Here is an 18261-nt window from a genome sequence, read left to right on the forward strand (position 1 = left end):
AAAAGTTGTGATATGTGATCCCCTCTTTTTGACATCTATGGTTATAAGAATATGCATGCAATTGTGAGAGAACTCGAGTTCTGACAATGGAGCATGCCAATATTCATCCCAGTCCTCGCTTGTGTCCTTCTCATTACATGCTTGGAACACATTTAAGGTAGTATTTTGCTAAGTGGTATTTGACTCAATTGCAAATAGGTTTCTTGACATAGGGTGGGCTTTCCATGTTCGAAGGTTGATCCACATGATGTGCTCATCCTTGTGGAAATATATTATATAAGAGCTCCAAATCCTACAATATGCATGAATGGTCTACCCAATATGATGTCATAGGAGTCAACTTGGTTGTGGAAGTCCATTATGACAAACCACACTCAATAAGTAAGGTTGAAAGTATTAATTTTAATGTCCCTTAGCACTCCTAGCGTTTTAAGCTATAGCTCCATCGACCAATTCGACTACAAGGCTAGTGCTATCTATTTTTGGTGACCCCCACATGATCGAACACTACTTAATAAATATGCTCACGCTTGCCATGGGATCATTCCATCCAACATGGCCCCTGAAATAGGGATGTGTTTCTTTTTGCCAAATTAGGAAGGCTTGGGTCTAGGATAGGACAAAATGTAGCTAAATTTCTAAATGTTTGATAGTCATTCTAAATTTCCACAGCATCATATTAGAAATGATATACTATAATTTTAAAAAAATTACTCCTCATGGCTCCCACTTTTCACAAATTCTTATAAGGATGCTCCCCAAGATTTCCACTTTTAAAAATATGCTTGGATTAGCAAATCACCAACCTTTACAACAATCATTGCTCGAATTCGGCCCTTGGGAACAAATTTTCAAAAAAAATCCAAAAGTCATTGTTTTCTTTTTTCACGGGCAAAGACTTATTAGATGAGAAAAAGGATAACTTTATTAGTCTTAGGAAGCGGGAAAAAGTCATTGTTGGTTGCTCCCAATCTCTCTCACTTGGTTATACTCCCTCATGTCATGGAGGGGGAATCGAGGGAAAATAAGGATGAGTATTTTGGATATCCCTTGGAAGAGCATATTTTGCCCTTGATACATGACATGACTATCCTAGGGAACATGAGAAAAGGCTATCAAGAAAGGTCAAATCAATAATATAGAAATGAATGATCGATCTTTGGTACCATTTTATGGTGACATGCTTCCATAAGCCCATTCCTTATTGTATGATAGGCCAAGGATGGGGCTAAAAGCCTTATGACATTGTGCTAGTTTTGTGGGAAATGGGAAATTGAATGCCAAGGTGGCATCTGACCTTTTTTTCTCATTTTTTCCCACAAAACAAGTGAGCTCTTGAGGTCAATGGTTTCATAGGAAAAAAGACTTTGTGAAGCACATAAAATCCATAGTTTCAACAAAATTTATGATATGTAACATGACAAATTAGTTTTTCACATAAAAACCCCTTTCCCATGTCATCGTAAGGATGGTAATGATGGGAGTTGTTTATTGGTCCTCGTCTAATCCATCCAAGTGCATCAATTTACACAGGTGAGTGTAGGGTCAGCAATCATCCATTGTATCACGGTTAGTCCACATGCGTGAGTGTAGGGATGACAAGTGAGTGAGTGACATGAAGAATCGACAAATTGGTAGTTATTTAAGGGCCCTAGGTACATAAGCATTGATTTATATATATGGAATAACTTTCATATGCATAGATGAATACATAAGCTTTCATTTATGCATTCCTATGTTTGAGCATGTATGGGAGAACCTCCTCCCTTCATGTTGTACTTGCTTTTGTGAGGCAGAACGAACTATCATTTGGGAGAAAGAATAAGAATTTTTTTTTTAATGTCAGGCCAAGGGCAAGGCCCTCTCATCCTAGGTCACATTCAAACAACTAGAGTCACCTGAGTATAACCAACAAGTCTTGCTCAACTATATATATGTACCTTTGCTCTAAGCTTTTAGCCTTCTATCTATCGAGGTAGCCAAACACCAGTCAAAGGCTCGTGGAATTAATAAGACACAAACTTCTTGATTCCTGTAAGATCTCATTGCTTTCTGGTGATCTTCCCATGGCTGTCTCAAATTAGGTTTTTGACACCTGACTTTTGTTGGATTTCATCAGGATTGCTTTCACCTTTTGTCTTTGGATCTCGCTATGCATTTGTTCTGGAACAGCTTCAACATTCTCCGTTATCGACATCCTTGCATTCATAGCATTATTTGACAGAAGTTGAAGGCTCGGACAATTTTTCTCCTCTCTATCACTTTATTGTGGCTATGACGCTCGACGACGAAAGCTCCGTATATGTCGGTGGCCTCTCGTATGAAACAACGGAGGATTCTCTTCGGAAAGCATTCGAACAGTTTGGATCGATCGTGGCCGTGAAGGTCGTACCTTATTTTCCTTTCCTTGAGAAGATGCTGTAGAACGGTTCGCGGTTTCACATTTTGCTGAAATTCTTATTAACGATGTGGATACATTTCGCACCCTGTAAGAGACACTGTTGCTTCCAAGTGACGTCCTTCGTGCAACCTTCCCACGTATGTTGCATGCTAGCTTGGTTTACTTCTAAACGGCTGGTGGTAATCATGGTTACCATGCTAAGATCGTATCACGCTCTTCAGCAGTCCGAGTGTTTACTGCACCATGCATTTCACCAGGCTTTTGATTTTCCAGCAAGCTATGATCAAGTTTTGATGAGTGCGAATAACAGACATTCGATTGGGAGGCACTCTTGGTAGTCTTTTGCAGGACTTGTCAGTGCTGCTATCCATTTATCGGGCTAGGGATTGCTAATGGGTTTCTTTCTTAAAACGGTCAGTGTTATATGTTGAGGGATAGAAAGTGGACATGAAGCTTCTTCTATCAGCTTGCTCTCTTAAGATGGAGAGTTTGATCTACTGCTATGGCTTCCCTGAACACATGCATGCTATGGTGCTTTCAGAGGCCGTCTTTATTCTTCCCTCTCAAGTTATTTTCAGTAGTGTCTTGAGTCTGACAGGCAGCAGGGATCAAATTAAACAACACTACTGGAGCTTCTTAATACGTTGATTCTAGCCCATATTTCTGGCAGTAACTTTTTATTTGAAGCTTCTGGGATATTCTCATTGCGCACTGCTGGGACTCTCAAGTATCTGGTATAATGCCTCAATATTGAATACGTATATTTTCTAGCTTGAGAGATGTGGGCTCCGTGCTTTGGTTCACTTGCCCTTTATCCTCAAATGAAGGGCAGATTAATATGTGGTTTTGCCTCTGAATTCTTGGCTTGGGGTCTTTCCAATATATTCGACTTAGCAGTGGCGGACCTTCTCTATATTATTGTCTTCTTGCTGCCTTATTATCTTTTGTTCGTGCATATAATGGGAAACATCTCATCATATCAAACACTACTGCTATAGTGTTGTTGCGGCAGGAGCTTATTCGGGTGAGTTGCCTATTTGGGACAGAGCTCAAGCGCTGTTGATAAACAGTGGAAATTCCATGATCATTTCATGCTTTTGATTTTGATTGTGCCATTCGTGTGCTTCGATAATCATAGTGCCAAAATTGTTGCTGTAACTCAACATGTAATCAGATTTTTTTCACCCGCCATTACAAAGCAATAAGCATTCCACTTGATGTGCTTAGTTGGGCTCATAAGTTAAATGCGAGACATATGTGTAAGATGACATCAGGTAGTTTACCCCGACATTTTCCCTCGTTCAATCTATCGAGGGATATTACATAGCTGTGGTTCATAAATCTACCCTTGGGTTTTCCATTTGAGTACCTAAGCAGAAAACCTTTTCTTTATGTAGTGTTGTTTGTTGCTTCTGTGTCGTGATGTCACGATTCACTATTTAATGGTGTGAATAGAAGTTCTGAAAACTTGGGTCCAGGGTAAACAAATTAATTAGCTTTCCTCCTGAGAAAATGTTAGTTTGGTGGCCTTTGCTCTTTTTAGTGTTGATTCTGAATCTTTCAGGTTTCTTTTGTTTCCTATTGTGTGCTCGAGGGAATCAGATTATTTTTGATCGGGAGTCTGGTAATTCTCGTGGTTATGGATTTGTCACGTTTACCACTCCTCGAGCTGCAGGCAAAGCCATCAGTACCATGGATGGAGGGGTAGGCGACTCTCAATCTTAAAAGCTTCTGTTTGTGCGTTAACAAAGTGGGTTAAAGTTTCTTTTTTTCCATAGCTTGGGATGGAGTGCTTTTATTATCAGGTGACTTGGGTTTTCTGACTTTTACTAAGGGAAGTTTTTAAGTTAATTTTTAAAATAAAAAATCTGGTCTTATGAAGTAGAATATTGAAAGTTTGGATTCTGTTGTTAGTGTTTTGGTTAGTTGTATTCAATATTTGCCTTCGTTGAGGGTGCTGATTTGTGCTTTAAAAAATACCTGGGTTCTTTTGCTGAAGTTAACTTACATTTTTTTCAACTTGAAAGTTGCTGGGCGGGCGCACAATCAGAGTAAATGAGGTTATGAACAAAAATGGGAGGATGTTTGGACGTGATAATGCTTTCAGAGAAAGAGACAGGGATCGAGATAACCGTGATTTCAGAATCAGAGACAGAATTGGGTAGGTCCTATTCTTTAACTTCCTTCAGCAGGTTTGGCAAGCTCTTTTGCTGCACTTATATTGTGCCTTCTCCCTGTAGTCTTAGTGTTAGTACACACGTGTTGTATTTGACATGTGGTGTGGCAGGTTTGTCCACTGTTGTATCTTGCTTTGATGTATTTGTTGCCAATTTCTGTTTTCTTTCATTGTATTTTACATTTTGTATAGCAAGTGCCTTTTTTTTCTCCTCAAATACTTACTGTAATGGTACCTTTTGAAGTCTTTCAGTTGACCCAAGCCACACTGTATTTTTCGTCTTTAGAGAGCTGAGGCACAAGGTTCATGGTGCACCAAATATGCAGGCAAAACTGCATCTCAAAGTTGTAGTCATTTAGGGTTGACATTCGACTTCTATGACTCTGAATTCAACGGTTTTTAATAATCGAGGTTGAGATTTTGTCACTGTCAAGCAAAGGGGAGGATTGCACTTCTGGTACTGCGAAGTTCGAATTCGAGAGCACAGCTCATTCATCTACAGGTCGGGATTGATTTTTGATGGTGACTTCTTGGTGGGTTCAAGGTCTGATGTGACATGAAAATGGAGCTCAAGCTGAGGAAGTCTAAACACATAAACAGTCTCTTGAAAGATAGCCTAGCTTGGCCCCAAGGGTAATCCAATCCTGAGGGAAGATGCCTGCACAATTACCATTGCTTGCACACATCAATAACACTTAGCCAATGCTTTGAAGAGGAGATTTAGCATAACTGTGTGCTTCTAGCTTGCTGATGCAACTTCAAAATATATGCTGAAAACAATGTAAATCTGCTATAGATTGTCTTGAAAATTTGGTATAGCTGTTGGGAGGGAGTAGTATTGCAATAAGGGGAAGTTGCACCAACCAAGAGGGAGCAGAATTGCATAGAGAGAACTGCTGCTGTAGGACTGTGTGGAGAAGCAGCGTACAGGAGGAGCTGCTTCAGTAGGAGGGGCTGTTGCAGGAGTTGTGCTGCTGCAGCAGGGCTACTGCTGCAGGGGATTTTCTGCAGGAGGCTGCTGCTGTGGAGGAGCTTTTGCATTGCTACTGCAGAAGAAGGCTGATGCTGTACAGGAGACTGCTACTGTGGAGGAGCTGCTGCAGGAGGAGGAGAATGTGCACCAACAAGAGGGAGAAAGAGAGTGTGGACAATGAAGGGGTGGGGATCCTTTTATAGATGCAGGAGGGGCCGCTTTAACTGTGGGAATTTGGGCCCAAGATGGCATGAAGGGATGAGACTCTTTCCTCCCCTCTAGAATGTGTGGTGCTTCCTTGGAATGTGGTGGGATGCATGGAGAGTGTCCATGCTGTGACAAGTGGTGCCATGGCTCATGGGTGGCCCTGCTGATTCCATCTCACACAGACTGCCACATGTCCCATGCCACATGTCACAGCTGCCACATCAAACATGCCATATCAGCATCCCACATTAGCATGCCACCTCCACACGCCGCATCAGCATGCCATCTATCATATGCTATAATTCTGGACTAAGGTTATATCAACTACTTTATTTGCCTGATTATTTGAGTGGTCAATACTAGTTTGATTTTACCTCTGATTTCATCCTTTAGCTCTATTCAAAGGGCTGGTCTATGATTCGTTTGAGTTTGGTTGGTGTTCTCACATAAACTATTAGCCCTATTTAGTTTGTTGTCTTGTCATGTTCACAGGCCCACACTCAAGGCTTCTCTTTAATAGTTGCTGGGTTGATATACATTCTATGCATTTGATTGGTCCAGTGTTTTGATACTCGGGTGGGGTGTGATCTTCACATTTCGCATACACAAATATGTGTCGACTTGTGGGACACTAATGCCTGTAATCCACCCCAGCCAACTAGTACTTGAATAGACGGTAGGAAAACATGTGCATTCTTTCAGCAAACATCTTAATTTATAGAACTTGAAATTTTAGAAAATAACGATATGCGTGAAATGAATTATAAAGCAAGTGGATATGTGTGTTGTGAAAATGTGTTTTGTGAATAGAAGTGACACGGAGTGAGATCAAAGTTGCACGATCTTGGGGATGTTCGTCCACTGCTGGGAGTTGGCTGTAGCAAGCAAATTATTTGGCATGGTGTATGGACCTTTGTTGTGGTAATTAGTGCTTGCCTAGTTTCTGTGACATGGCACTTGTAGGATCAAGAGTTAGGACTCTCTAAATATAACTTTGCCTCATTTGAATGAGCCTGCGTCCTCACTGATGTCTTTTCTAGACCATTAGTGATTGCTAGGTCCAAACCTAATAATAAATGATAGTAGTTGGCATAACTAACAATGCAACCAATCATGGTTACATAGTCGAGATGGGATAAAATTCTCCTTGAGAGCATAAAGTAGGCCCAAACATATGATGGCACTGTAGCGAAACCAAACGGAGTCAATGAAAGTAAACGGGCTTTGTATCCAAATTGGGTTTGTTCCAAGATCATCTAATTTCCCTATAGGAAAAAGAAAGTGGCCGTTGAAAAAGGAGACTTTGAGTCTACGCCTAAGAAATCAAAAGGGGAACAATATCTATTCCTAAAATGAGAAGATTTTGAGAAAGCAAAACAAGGAAAATAACTTTTTAGGCATGGAAAAGGACAAAATAGGAACTACCCATTCTTGATAAATCTCAAAAAAAGCACGTGTATTGTATACGGTACATGTGGTTGATGATAGTGCAACCAATATTTTCTTGAACTATTAATTAGTTAAGAATTTAAAGCTGCAGAAAAACCCTCGTTCTAAGTTTTACTAAGCTGATAAGGGGCTTTGCAAATAGTAGTAGATCCAGGAATTATTTCTTTACTATGACTAAATCACACTTTGGAGATGAGTCATCATGCAAATCACTTGAAAAACATCTCTACATTCAACCAATATTTTATCCAAAGAAACCTTCTTCTTTTTAACATAATTTTAAAAGCCTTTTCCTTCTCATAAACATAAAAATGAAAGCATCACAAGAAATAAATTGTAGAGAAATACCCTGCTTTCACTTTGTTGTAGAAGTTGTTGCAGTCTATCGAACAAATAAGAGGAGGGCAAGGTATCTCATGTTCCCTTTGAATGTGGAGGATCTTGGCCTTTTTTTTCAAACATAATAAAGCTATCAAGATACCTCTTTTGTAAAGTATGCCCTAGGCTATAGATTCATTCTCTCTAATATCACTACAAAGAATAAATACTCAATGTCTTATTAGGTGAAGTGTTAACCTATTCCTAGGGTTAACACATTGACCATCCATGTCAGATTCCAGCTAGGCATATGTGCACATTTTGCACTATATTTGTCTTACATTTAGGTGTGCATATATCATACGGCTTGTACCATAGGGTAGGAGGATTAGATCCACCTCCACATCCTATTGGTTGCAATCCATTCAGCCTCTTGATTTATATATTGAGAGCTAGGTGTGGGGAGTCCTCATTCCACTGGTCCTAGTTCTTCATCTCTTTGCTTTCTCGAAGTCTTGTGAGTGTGAGACTCTTATGAGTGTGAGAGGCCCTTTGAGAGTTCTCATGCTTGCATTACTAAGTTGAGGTTCCTTCTTGCGTAGGTGCTAGAAGTGGCATACCTTTCTTCTTCTCTAGGGTTGCTTCAGTGTGGTCATGGTACCTAGCCATCCCCGAGTGTAAAATCCCGCACTCAAGTAGCCATGAGTGAATAGTGCTTACATGAAAGCTTGTGTACCGTGAGGTGTCTAGAGGCCCTTACCCTCACACGTGTGGACGTGGTGTGGGAGAGTTGGTGAAGAGGGTGAGAGAGAGTTTGAAGTTATATTGTTTGCCATTTGTTGCTTTGTTAAGGCAGGTTAGGTTAGGTTGTTAGGATCATTAGGATAAGTTAGGTTTTAGGTTTTCCATTGTAGGATAGATTCTTTTCACTAGATTAGTTTATTGTTTTCAGTTCAGCCTCCTAGGTAACTTCCAACGTCACGTGGACACCATGGTGCATTCGGACTTAACATGAAGCATTCACTTGGTGGCACAAATGGCACATGGGTTGTTACAATGTAGATGTGGAGGTAGCCAATATGATTGGGAGGAGTTTATTAAGGCCTTTTGTCTTGTTACTTGCCATCACACTATATGGACTGTCTCCAGGCTCAATTTTTGGAATGATTTAAGGCCCCAACGACTTTGTTAACCTCTATAATAATTCTTTCAGTTGGTCTACCTCTACACGAATTCATGCAACTGACTATATTGTTTTTTTTTTTCCCTCCAAAAAAAGGAACCTTCTATTAATGCTTGAAAAATTTCATACAAGACAGCAGCCCGGAAGGTGCTGAGTACGGGAAAAAACCGGGAAAAAGCTGAAAGAAAAACCGGCCTGTTCCAGAGAAACCCAGCTCACTGCCTAGGGGATCTCTGGAACTGGGGCTAACAGCCAGGTGGGGGGACTATACAGCCAGTGAATCCCTCGTGAAGTCAAGATGTAGAAAACACCTGCAGGCCAAGCCTTGCAGAAATGAGCACGCCTCTTGATAGTCGCCTTGGAGCCTGGAGTCCTGTGCTCCCAGGTGGACCGTAGAGTGTAAATGATATCTTGCCATATGGCAACTAGGATAGCTGCGGGTGGAACCGGGTGCTCACCCATCACAAGACTGCAGCGAGCCACCCAAATGTTCCAAGCCGTGATGCTGGCTACCACCTCCTAGACACTGTCCTCCTTAGGAGGAGGAGGAGCTAGACTGTCAGGGGGGACTGCCTCGTGGAGTGCGATCCTCTGGATGCTCTAACCGTGTATCCGGTAGGCTGGGGAGATCTCATCAATCTGAAACGCGTGTCCCCCCTTTGTCAACCAAGCCACCATCCCCCAGGTGTAGTCTCTATGAAGACTCTGCATGCGTGGCATGATCCTGATGGCTCCCATCCATATCCTTGCTGCGCTACGACAACTCCACAGGCAATGCGGGATAGTCTCGAGGGCACCATCGGAGCAACAATGGCACTGCCCGTCCACTTGCATGTGCTCCAACCACGGTCCAATGGGCAAGCCTTCGTGGGCGGCCAACCACAAGAAGTAAGAGATTTTTCTCGGCCGCAAGCTGGACCACAACCGTGTCGAGAACCTGGATCGCACATCCCAGGGTACTCTCTGGGTCACCCAGTGTCTCTCCCTCGAAGGGGTCCACCTCGACGAGTCCATCTGAAGCCTCTTGCCAATCCATGTGGTGTAGGAAAAGAAGGGCACCTCATCCACCTGCTCAGCTAGGCCGCCCCTGGAGGGCCAGAACCACTCTCCCGGATCCCACTGGACCTCCCTCAGGGGTCTACCCTCCCACAGCCAAAGGCGCCATCTAGAGGCCTCCTGCTTTGAAATACTGGGAGGGTCTATGTGCCACTCTTCCCCAAATGGCCTACCACTCTGATCATCTGCCAGTGTATCCCATCAAGACTCCCATCCATCTCGGGGTCAATCTCAGTGAGTGGATGAAGTAAGCCTCCGAGTCCTACACGGAAGAAGCTGGGGTGTGTGCTGCTGCGCTGCATCAACATCCTCAAGGGAACACCAGTACGGGAAAACTCCCCAACCATCTGCTGTCTCTCCAAACGTGAAGTCCTTCCCACCAGGACTCACGGAATGGCTAAGTCAATCTCGCCCATCTGCTGCCCTGTCCCTCGCAGATGCGCTAGGGCATCAAGCCTTGCCTCTGTTTCCATTGGTAGTCTGCTCCAGCGGCCAAAGGACCCTGCTGGTGCCCAGCCAATGTGAGTCCGCTGTTCGAGCATACGGCTGTCCTAATCTTTGATCTCTAGGTGCCACAAGAGGGGTTGGCGCTCAAACTCCTCTCTGCATTTGGGCGGAGCACGGATGAGACCCCCTGTCAGTCTCTACCATACCGTGTGAAGACTCCTCATTAGGGGGGAGCCCTTCCCTGTAAGGGGGGCCTTTGAGAAGATCCAATGATGTGAAGGCTGCTACTGTCCCCCAGTGCGTGGGGTGTTCCTCAGAAGCCCTCGCTGTAAGAGGAGCTTCCAAGGCTCTGCCCTTGGGGTGAGGCCACGAATCACCAACTTGCCCAAAAGGGCCCTGCTCTGCACACAAGCCTCCCAGTGCTTGCGGCATGATCACTGTCTGCCAAGCTACTCGGGCCCTAGTGTTCTCGTGCCATCTGAACTTGCCCAAAGGAAGTTCCATACCAACCGTGGGAGCTGCCCGATGCAACCTCTGTGAAAACACCAACAAGAGGTGATATACCAGGCCGTAGCAAGGACCTGGTTTGCCACCAAGGCTCGACTTGCTAAGGAGAGTTTGGCTGAGCTCCAATAGAGAAGCTTGCGCCGAACACTCTCAAGGACGAGGGCAATCTGCTGCTTTGCTGTAATGTCAATACCCACCTGGCATCTGAGGTATCTCGTTGTCTGGCCCCGCGGAATCCATCTGAAGCCAAAGTCATTCCCCCACTCCCGGATCTCCTTTGACTCCTCAAAGCCTGTGAAGAAACCTATAGATTTCGTCTAGTTGATCCGTGCCCCTGAGGCCTCACAATAAATAGCCACGGCGCCCCTAACTCTCTCCAGACTCGCTGTGGTGCCCTCAACATACAAGGCCGTGTCATCTGCAAACTCCGAGTCAAGTAGCTCCTCCTCCTGTCTGATTGGGAGCTTCAACCCTGTAAAACCCGCCACCTGTGATCTCAAATAGTAGCCCAAAGCCTCCGCCACAAACAAGAAGAGGAAGGGAGCAAATGGGCTGCCCTGGCGGACTGAGCGAGAGAGAGGAAAGGTCTCGCTTGTGTGTCCTCCGATAAGCATCTGGCTAGAGCTTCCTGCATATAGCGCTGAAACTCCTTTGACCCATGTGTCTGAGAAACCCAATCTCCTCATAGTGCCCTCTAAGAAAGACCACTCCACCCTATCGTAGGCCTTCTCAAAGTCCAAGAGAAGGACGGCCAACGGCTGTGACTCCTCTCTAGACCAATCCACTACCTCCCAAAACGTGAAGATGTTGTCAAGGATGCTACGCTCCTGGACAATCCCAATATGTGTGTCATGGATGATGTCGGTAAGGTGGGGCCGCAACCGCAAACTCAAGACCTTGGCAAGGATCTTGTAGGCAGTATCCAGTAGAGTGATCGGCCTCCACTGTCAGTTGTTTGACCTATCTCCCCCTTTCGAGATCAAACAAATCCACCCCCTGCTCAAAGACTGAGGGAGAAGGCATGTGTCGAAAATCTCCTGGCAAGCTAGAGGGAAAGGGGTGGAGATAATCTCCTAGAAGTTTCGGAAGAAGGCCGGAGTCAAGCCATCCTCCCTCGGACACTTCTGGGTTGGGAGAGCCTTGAGGGCTTCCCATAGCTCCTCATCTATGAAAGGCTCCTCAAGTTTGTTGCATAAGTCCTACGAGACTACTGGTGGAACATGATCCCAAACTAGCTCTTGGGCCACAAGATCAGCTGGGGTCATCCTCTCCGTCTGAAAGAGCTGGCTGTAGAAACCCGTAGTCATGTCCAGAATCTCTTGCGGGTCAGTGTGCATGATGCCCTGCGAGTCTCGGAGACGCTATAGCCGTGTGCCTGTTGATCGGAGCCCAATGGTCTAAAAGAACTGCTTCGTCATCTTGTCCCCCTGCTGCACCCATTGGGCCCGGGAGGAATGATAGGAGAACTCAGCCCGCCGCACCTCCGTGTCTTGGAGCTTGAGACGAGCGCTCTCGAATCTGTCACTAAGCCACTGAGACACTGTGGGTCCTGCTCCTTGAGCCTCTTGATGGATGCGAGGTCTCTCCTCAGAGCCCGCTCTCGCTCCTGAAGGGTACTCCTCCGTCGAAGGGCATGAGCCTGTAGCTCCTCGCTGCTCCTCTGAATCGCATCGGCCACCCACGTAGCCCAGCCCTCACAGGGTGTCGTCTCTGACTGCTCCCAAATCTCTGCCATGACCTGCTGAATCTCCTCGTCCTGCAGGAGGTCCCTCGGAATGCGGACTCCCTTATGGGGGAGACCTCGGCGGGATTGATCCAAGTGCAGTACCATTGGAGAGTGGTCTGACATCGTGGTACCTGCAAGAATCCCTGTAGATCTGCCTCTGTGTAGTGCCCAGTCCCCAACATAGAAACGGTCTAGTCTCTCTAGCAATCCATCATGTCTCCTTTGTCCAAAGGAGAAGAGAAGGCTGCCAGGAGTCCTGCTGAAATCTGGCTCTCTCCATGGGTCTCTGCCATTGACCTTGAAAATGAACTGCTTCCAGGTGCTACGCTTTGTTGCTGGCATCTCAAAAAAGAGGCTCCGCCCTGCTTGTCTTCCCCAAACTCCAGGTTGTTGAAGTCACCTCCAACAATCCAAGAGTCTACATCCGAAAGACACTCTGACAGCTTCCTCCAAAAGGCCGGGCGGCGTGTTTGCACGCTGGGGCATACACGTTCAGGATTCCGATCCTGGACTCTCCCGTCCGAACTCCCATCCAAACTGCTCGTCCTGGAATGAGCTCGCCCTGGTCGTAGAACTCAGGGGCCAAAGTCAGTGAAATTGAGATGCAGACCTCTCCACTCCATCCTACCGCAGGGGACCACTCCTCTGGACCTCTCCCTGGAAGAAGGTGATGGCGTCATCTGATGTCTGAAGCTGAAAACATGTGTTCTTGAATCATAAGGATGTCCACTGTCCGTCCTACCACTGCTCTCTGCAACTCTTGTCAGAGTATCAGGTGCTGCGGCTGGCTATGAACACGGTGGTGGAGGTCGTGTACGTTCCAACTCACTATGGTCCAGCTCATGAGGACGGGGGAGTCGGGAACAAGGCTCTCCTGTGAGTGGGTGCCTGTCCCATAAAGACTGCTTTGTGTGATTTTGTCGGGGGTTTAGAGGGCGAGTAGTCAGTATCTGTGCGTCGCCGTACTAGTGTGGACATCGGCTCAATACCGATCTTCCGCGCCCACTTCATCATGAAGAAGGCTTTCACCCCGAACAGCTCCGCACACTTCTGGAGGGGCCAGAGGTGTGCCTGCTCCACCTTTGCCTCCAGCGGCAATTTGATAACCCTTGTTGCCAAACCACACACCGGCTCCTCGCGCGTGAAGCTCAACTGAAAGTTCACCTCCGCACCATGGGCGTACCAAAGGTCTAGTCCATGTGGCCCCATCCACTCATCCATCATGAGTGTAATCTGATTCCCCAAAATGGCATTAAACACCTCCGGGGACCATTTCTCCACCCCTGTGGAGGCAAACGGAAATCTCCAAACAAGGTGTGTCGGGGATCCCACTATAGTGATCAAACCCCCCTTTCGGGGCTGAAGGACCATGAGTGTTACCTCCAAAGGTAGAGGATAAGAGTGCGGTAGTTTCAGGGTTCTAACCTCCAGAAGTCCCACGGTAAGGGATGCCCAGGTTGGAGGTTAAGGGTCGCTGATTGGAAAGATGAGCCTCGTCCCTCAGGATCCCTCCCTGAACGGGCCTGCTATTGTGATGAGGCAGAAGGGGGCGTCATCGTTCCCTTGTTAGTTGGTAGGGGTGTCGAAGTGGAAGAACCTGCTGTTGAAGTGGAGAGGGGGACAACAGGAGAGGGAGTGGTGGGGACGCGGGGGGTAGAGGGAGGGGGGCAGGGAGGAGGGACTGAGGGGGGGGGGAGGGGGCGGGGGGAAGTAAGGAAGAAGAGGGGGAAGGGTCTGGGGGGGAGGGAGAGGAGGGGGGACAAGGACCACAGGGCCCCCTTGGTGGTTGTAGGATCCTGTAGGATAGAATAGATGCATCTTGCAAGAGGTGTGAGAGCACAATGAAATCTCTATTTTGATTGTGAGAGAGAAGACTCTCTTTTATAGAAAGGGGGAGAAGGTAATACCTTCCCTACATAGTGGCAATCAGCCCCTACATCAGTGGAAATCAATCCCTACATCAGTGGGATTCCCTTTGTCTTACATCATCACTTAGGTCACACACTAGACACATCATAGCACTTGATGTGCCTTTACAACACACAGAAACACACATGTGACTCCCCTAGATGCACACATGCACCATAGAGCAAGCCCTTGATCATACTTACCCCAACAAACCCCCCTCAAGGGATTGCCTCTTGCAGTGTCAAGGATTCATCTAGTCTCATAGTTTCTCATGCCATCTCATGGTGGTCAAGGATTAATCTATGGCTAGGATCTCATGCTAGCAAGGGTTCCCAAGGGTGTGAGGTTTACAGAAATGGGATAGTCAAAACACATATCACATGGTCTACATCATATGGTGACCAGAGGTGATTTACATATTCTTTTTCAAGTACTACTCCAGGCAGAGAACCTCAAAATTTGACCAAGTGATGATAAACAAAAAGACAAAGTGCCTAAAAAGCATAGTCTTCATCATGTGGAGACTCATCAAATGAAAGTAGATTGGCATTTTTTGACTTTGTAGTTTCTTCCTTTTTGGCTTTACAATACTTTTCATGGTGATTGTTTTTGCCACAATATTTGCATGGATTGATCTTGAAGCAATCTTTTGAGAGGTGATTAGTCTTCCCACAATGTTTGCAAGGTGAAAACTTGTCCCTTTTGAATTTTTATGGCATAGGTTGTGTCATTGCCTCTCTGGTAGACTGTGTCATTACCTCTCCGGAGTTCCATGTGCCTTTCTTCTTCTTGAAGAGCAAAAATAAGACCTTCAAGATTAGGATTAGGAAGATTTTTCAAAGTGGTAACAACATGATCATAATCTTCAGGCATACTTTTGAGCAAGACTGCCATTGCATCATCTGTAGTGATTGGAGAGTTGATAGAAGCAAGTTGAGTCATGAGACTCCGCATATAATTGACATGGGCAGCCAAAGGAGTGCCACTAGCCATCTTCAATTCAAAGAAAGCAATCTTAAGTGACAATTTTGAGATGTGAGAGCTAGCACCAAAAATAATGTCAAGCTTCTGCTAAGCTTCAGAAGAAGACTCTAAATCAGAAATGTGATGAATATAGTCATCTCCTAAGCCAAGAGCAATGATGCCATAGGCTTTCTCCTCTCTAGCAGGATCTCTTGCCGGATGTGTCGGAGCTGAGGATTCTCCAGCATTAGAGGCTGTTGAAGAAGTAGTTGAAGCAGGTTTGACAAGCCCCCAGAGGTTTTCCCTCATCAATGCAAACTTAATCTTCATCTGCCATGTGTGAAAGCCTTTACCATTGAACTTATCCATATTCAAGATGGTAGCCATGAGAGGGTCTAACCCAAAATGGGCAATGTCTACTCTCTTACAAGGCTAGAAAGAGTTGAAGAGCTTCAAAATACAAGCATTTAGAATAGCAAAGGCTTGTAACCAAATTCCATACTACAAAACATAATGGAAATGATGCTTTCACTTGCATGCTTCATAGAGGTGGCTAAATGAAAGCATTCCAAGCAAATCCAGGTGTAGCAACTTAAAGCAAAGCTGTAGCCATAGTTGTACTGAAGCTATTCAACACTTTAAAACATCAGAAATGCTAAAGTAGCATCTAATGTAGCATCAAACTCACAACATTGTCAAAACTGTCCAAAACAGAGACCAGAACTTGGAGGGTGCAATTCTCACAACTCATAGCTCTATTCAAGGGGATTTTTATGCAGGAAGAAGGGCCTTATACCAGAGAAGGGCTACCAGCAAGGAGAGGCGAAATGCCGCGTCACGTTGCCATAGCCAGCAGCTTGAAAGTCGACTGGTTTTTTTGCTGTTTCTCCCTCCCTGGTGGACCATTTCCCTTCAAATCTGGACAGGAGCTAGCTCATACTGTTGTGCAAGCTTGGCTCAGTGGAATTTTGGAATGGCTGCTCCAGCAAGTCGCATTGTAAGAAAAGGTGTCAAGGAGTGTAAGTGTTGGCATTTCTCATACAGTCGAAATTTCACCAAAAGCTTGCAGCTGGAAGTTCGCCCATACAAGAGGAGTTTGCAGCTCAGAGGGTTTGGGCAATGGTCGTTTGTAGGCAAAGAACAGAGCTCTCAAAGATTTTGGGAAGAAGGAGGAAAATGGAGAAGATGAAGAAACTTGTAGTTTATGCTAGAGATAGCATCTAATGCTAGGCTAGGCTAGATCTAGAACCTAAAGCTCTGATACCATTTGTAGGATCCCGTAGGATAGAATAGATGCATCTTGCAAGAGGTGTGAGAGCACAATGAAATCTCTATTTTGATTGTGAGAGAGAAGACTCTCTTTTATAGAAAGGGGGAGAAGGTAATACCTTCCCTACATAGTGGCAATCAGCCCCTACATCAGTGGAAATCAATCCCTACATCAGTGGGATTCCCTTTGTCTTACATCATCACTTAGGTCACACACTAGACACATCATAGCACTTGATGTGCCTTTACAACACACACACAAACACACATGTGACTCCCCTAGATGCACACATGCACCATAGAGCAAGCCCTTGATCATACTTACCCCAACAGTGGTTAGGCTCGCTGGGGCAATGCACCGGCTCCTCCACGGCTCCCAACGGGTTAGCGTTTGCGGCTTCTGCCATCGCCGCATCTGGAGCTCCAGAGGCTCGCTGTGTTGCAAGGGTGGAATAGGAGGCTTAATCTCCGAAGCTGGAGGACCGTCTGGATGGACGGTGGCCCCTGCCGCTGGAGGAGGTGACTCCTGCTGTTCCTCCTTTGGAGCCTCTTGAACAATCCTGTCTCTCTCTCTGCGATTGGCCCTCTGTCTGCGGCACTTGCGGGCCTGCTTGCTTGGGTTCTTTTTCTTTTTAACTTGGGTCCAGTCCCCTTTTTGAGGGGGTAACCCAAGGGGTCTGAGACTCCTGTTGCTCCTACCTGAGAGGATGCTAGGCCGGAGCCTGCTGACTCTGTGTACTCTGCGGAGGGGGGGGGGGCGCACGAGGGAGGCCATGAGGGCAATCGTTGGTGAGGTGACCCATCTGTATGCACCAAAGACACTCGCCTAGTAACCCAGAAATCTCCACCCTCTGGCAAAGTGTGCCCCCTTCAAGGGTCTCGAGAAGGATCAACTCTAGGAGGGACTATGGGCTCTCAACCACTAGTCTGATCTTGGGGACTCCATCATCTGCTAAAATTGAGGTGGCCGACTCTGGCGGGGACTCGAGCACTGTGCCAAATGCGGCGAAGGTGGCAGGGGGAGGAGGTAGAGGTGGTGGAAGGAGGCGGGGAGGGGCAGCGGGGGAGGCGGAAGAAGGGGAGGAGGAGGGGCAGCGGGGGAGGCGGAAGAAGGGGAGGAGGAGGGGCAGCGGGGGAGGCGGAAGAAGGGGAGGAGGAGGGGAGCGGGGAGGCGGGAGGGGGCAGCACGGGGAGACGAGGCGGGGGGAGGAGGTAGAGGTGGTGGAAGGAGGCGGGGAGGGGCAGCGGGGGAGGCGGAAGAAGGGGAGGAGGAGGGGAGCGGGGAGGCGGGAGGGGGCAGCACGGGGAGACGAGGCGGGGGGAGGCGGGGGAGGTAGGTGAGGGGAGACGGGGAGGGGGGAGCGGAGAGGTAGCGGAGGAGGTAGAGGGCGAGGTGGGGAGGGGGAGTGGGAAGGAGGCGGTGGCGGGAGGGGGGCAACGGGAGCAGCAGCCAGGCCGGAGCAGCTCCTCCAACTGACTATATTGTTAGAGGAGGATGCATGAAAGGATTTAGGTAAGTTTCTCCACGGCCTTTGATTAGACAGGTAGTGCTATGTCTGAACTCTCAGTTTCAGGGAGAAGGACTACGACACAGCGTCTTAAGATAGCTCAGTATGCCTATGAGCAAGGGTCAAGGACCCAGATCCTCATATCTGAGTGCTCTGCTTTTGGGGGTGAA

The 18261-nt window shown here is 46.6% G+C and overlaps 1 protein-coding gene across 5 annotated transcripts in view; it reads left to right on the top strand.

Annotated features, from left to right (window-relative positions):
• The first annotated feature begins 1903 nt into the window (after positions 1-1903).
• LOC147896340 (uncharacterized) overlaps positions 1904-18261 on the top strand; it is a 77380-nt gene continuing 61022 nt past the window's right edge. Inside the window, exons 1-4 of one of the 5 annotated variants that reach the window (XM_087382755.1) lie at positions 1904-2034; positions 2120-2385; positions 4004-4105; positions 4429-4562. In XM_087382755.1, coding sequence (XP_087238881.1) covers positions 2275-2385; positions 4004-4105; positions 4429-4562 — 347 coding nt within the window. In that variant the 5' untranslated portion in view covers positions 1904-2034; positions 2120-2274. Of the gene's footprint in view, positions 2035-2119; positions 3426-3965; positions 4106-4428; positions 4563-18261 lie in introns of all 5 variants that reach the window. The other 4 variants (XM_087382756.1, XM_087382759.1, XM_087382758.1 and 1 more) reach the window with 4 other exon arrangements.

Source organism: Dipteris shenzhenensis, chromosome 12, assembly GCF_047967505.1.
Source record: "Dipteris shenzhenensis isolate YYH24624 ecotype China chromosome 12, Dip_SZ_1.0, whole genome shotgun sequence".
NCBI lineage: Eukaryota > Viridiplantae > Streptophyta > Polypodiopsida > Gleicheniales > Dipteridaceae > Dipteris > Dipteris shenzhenensis.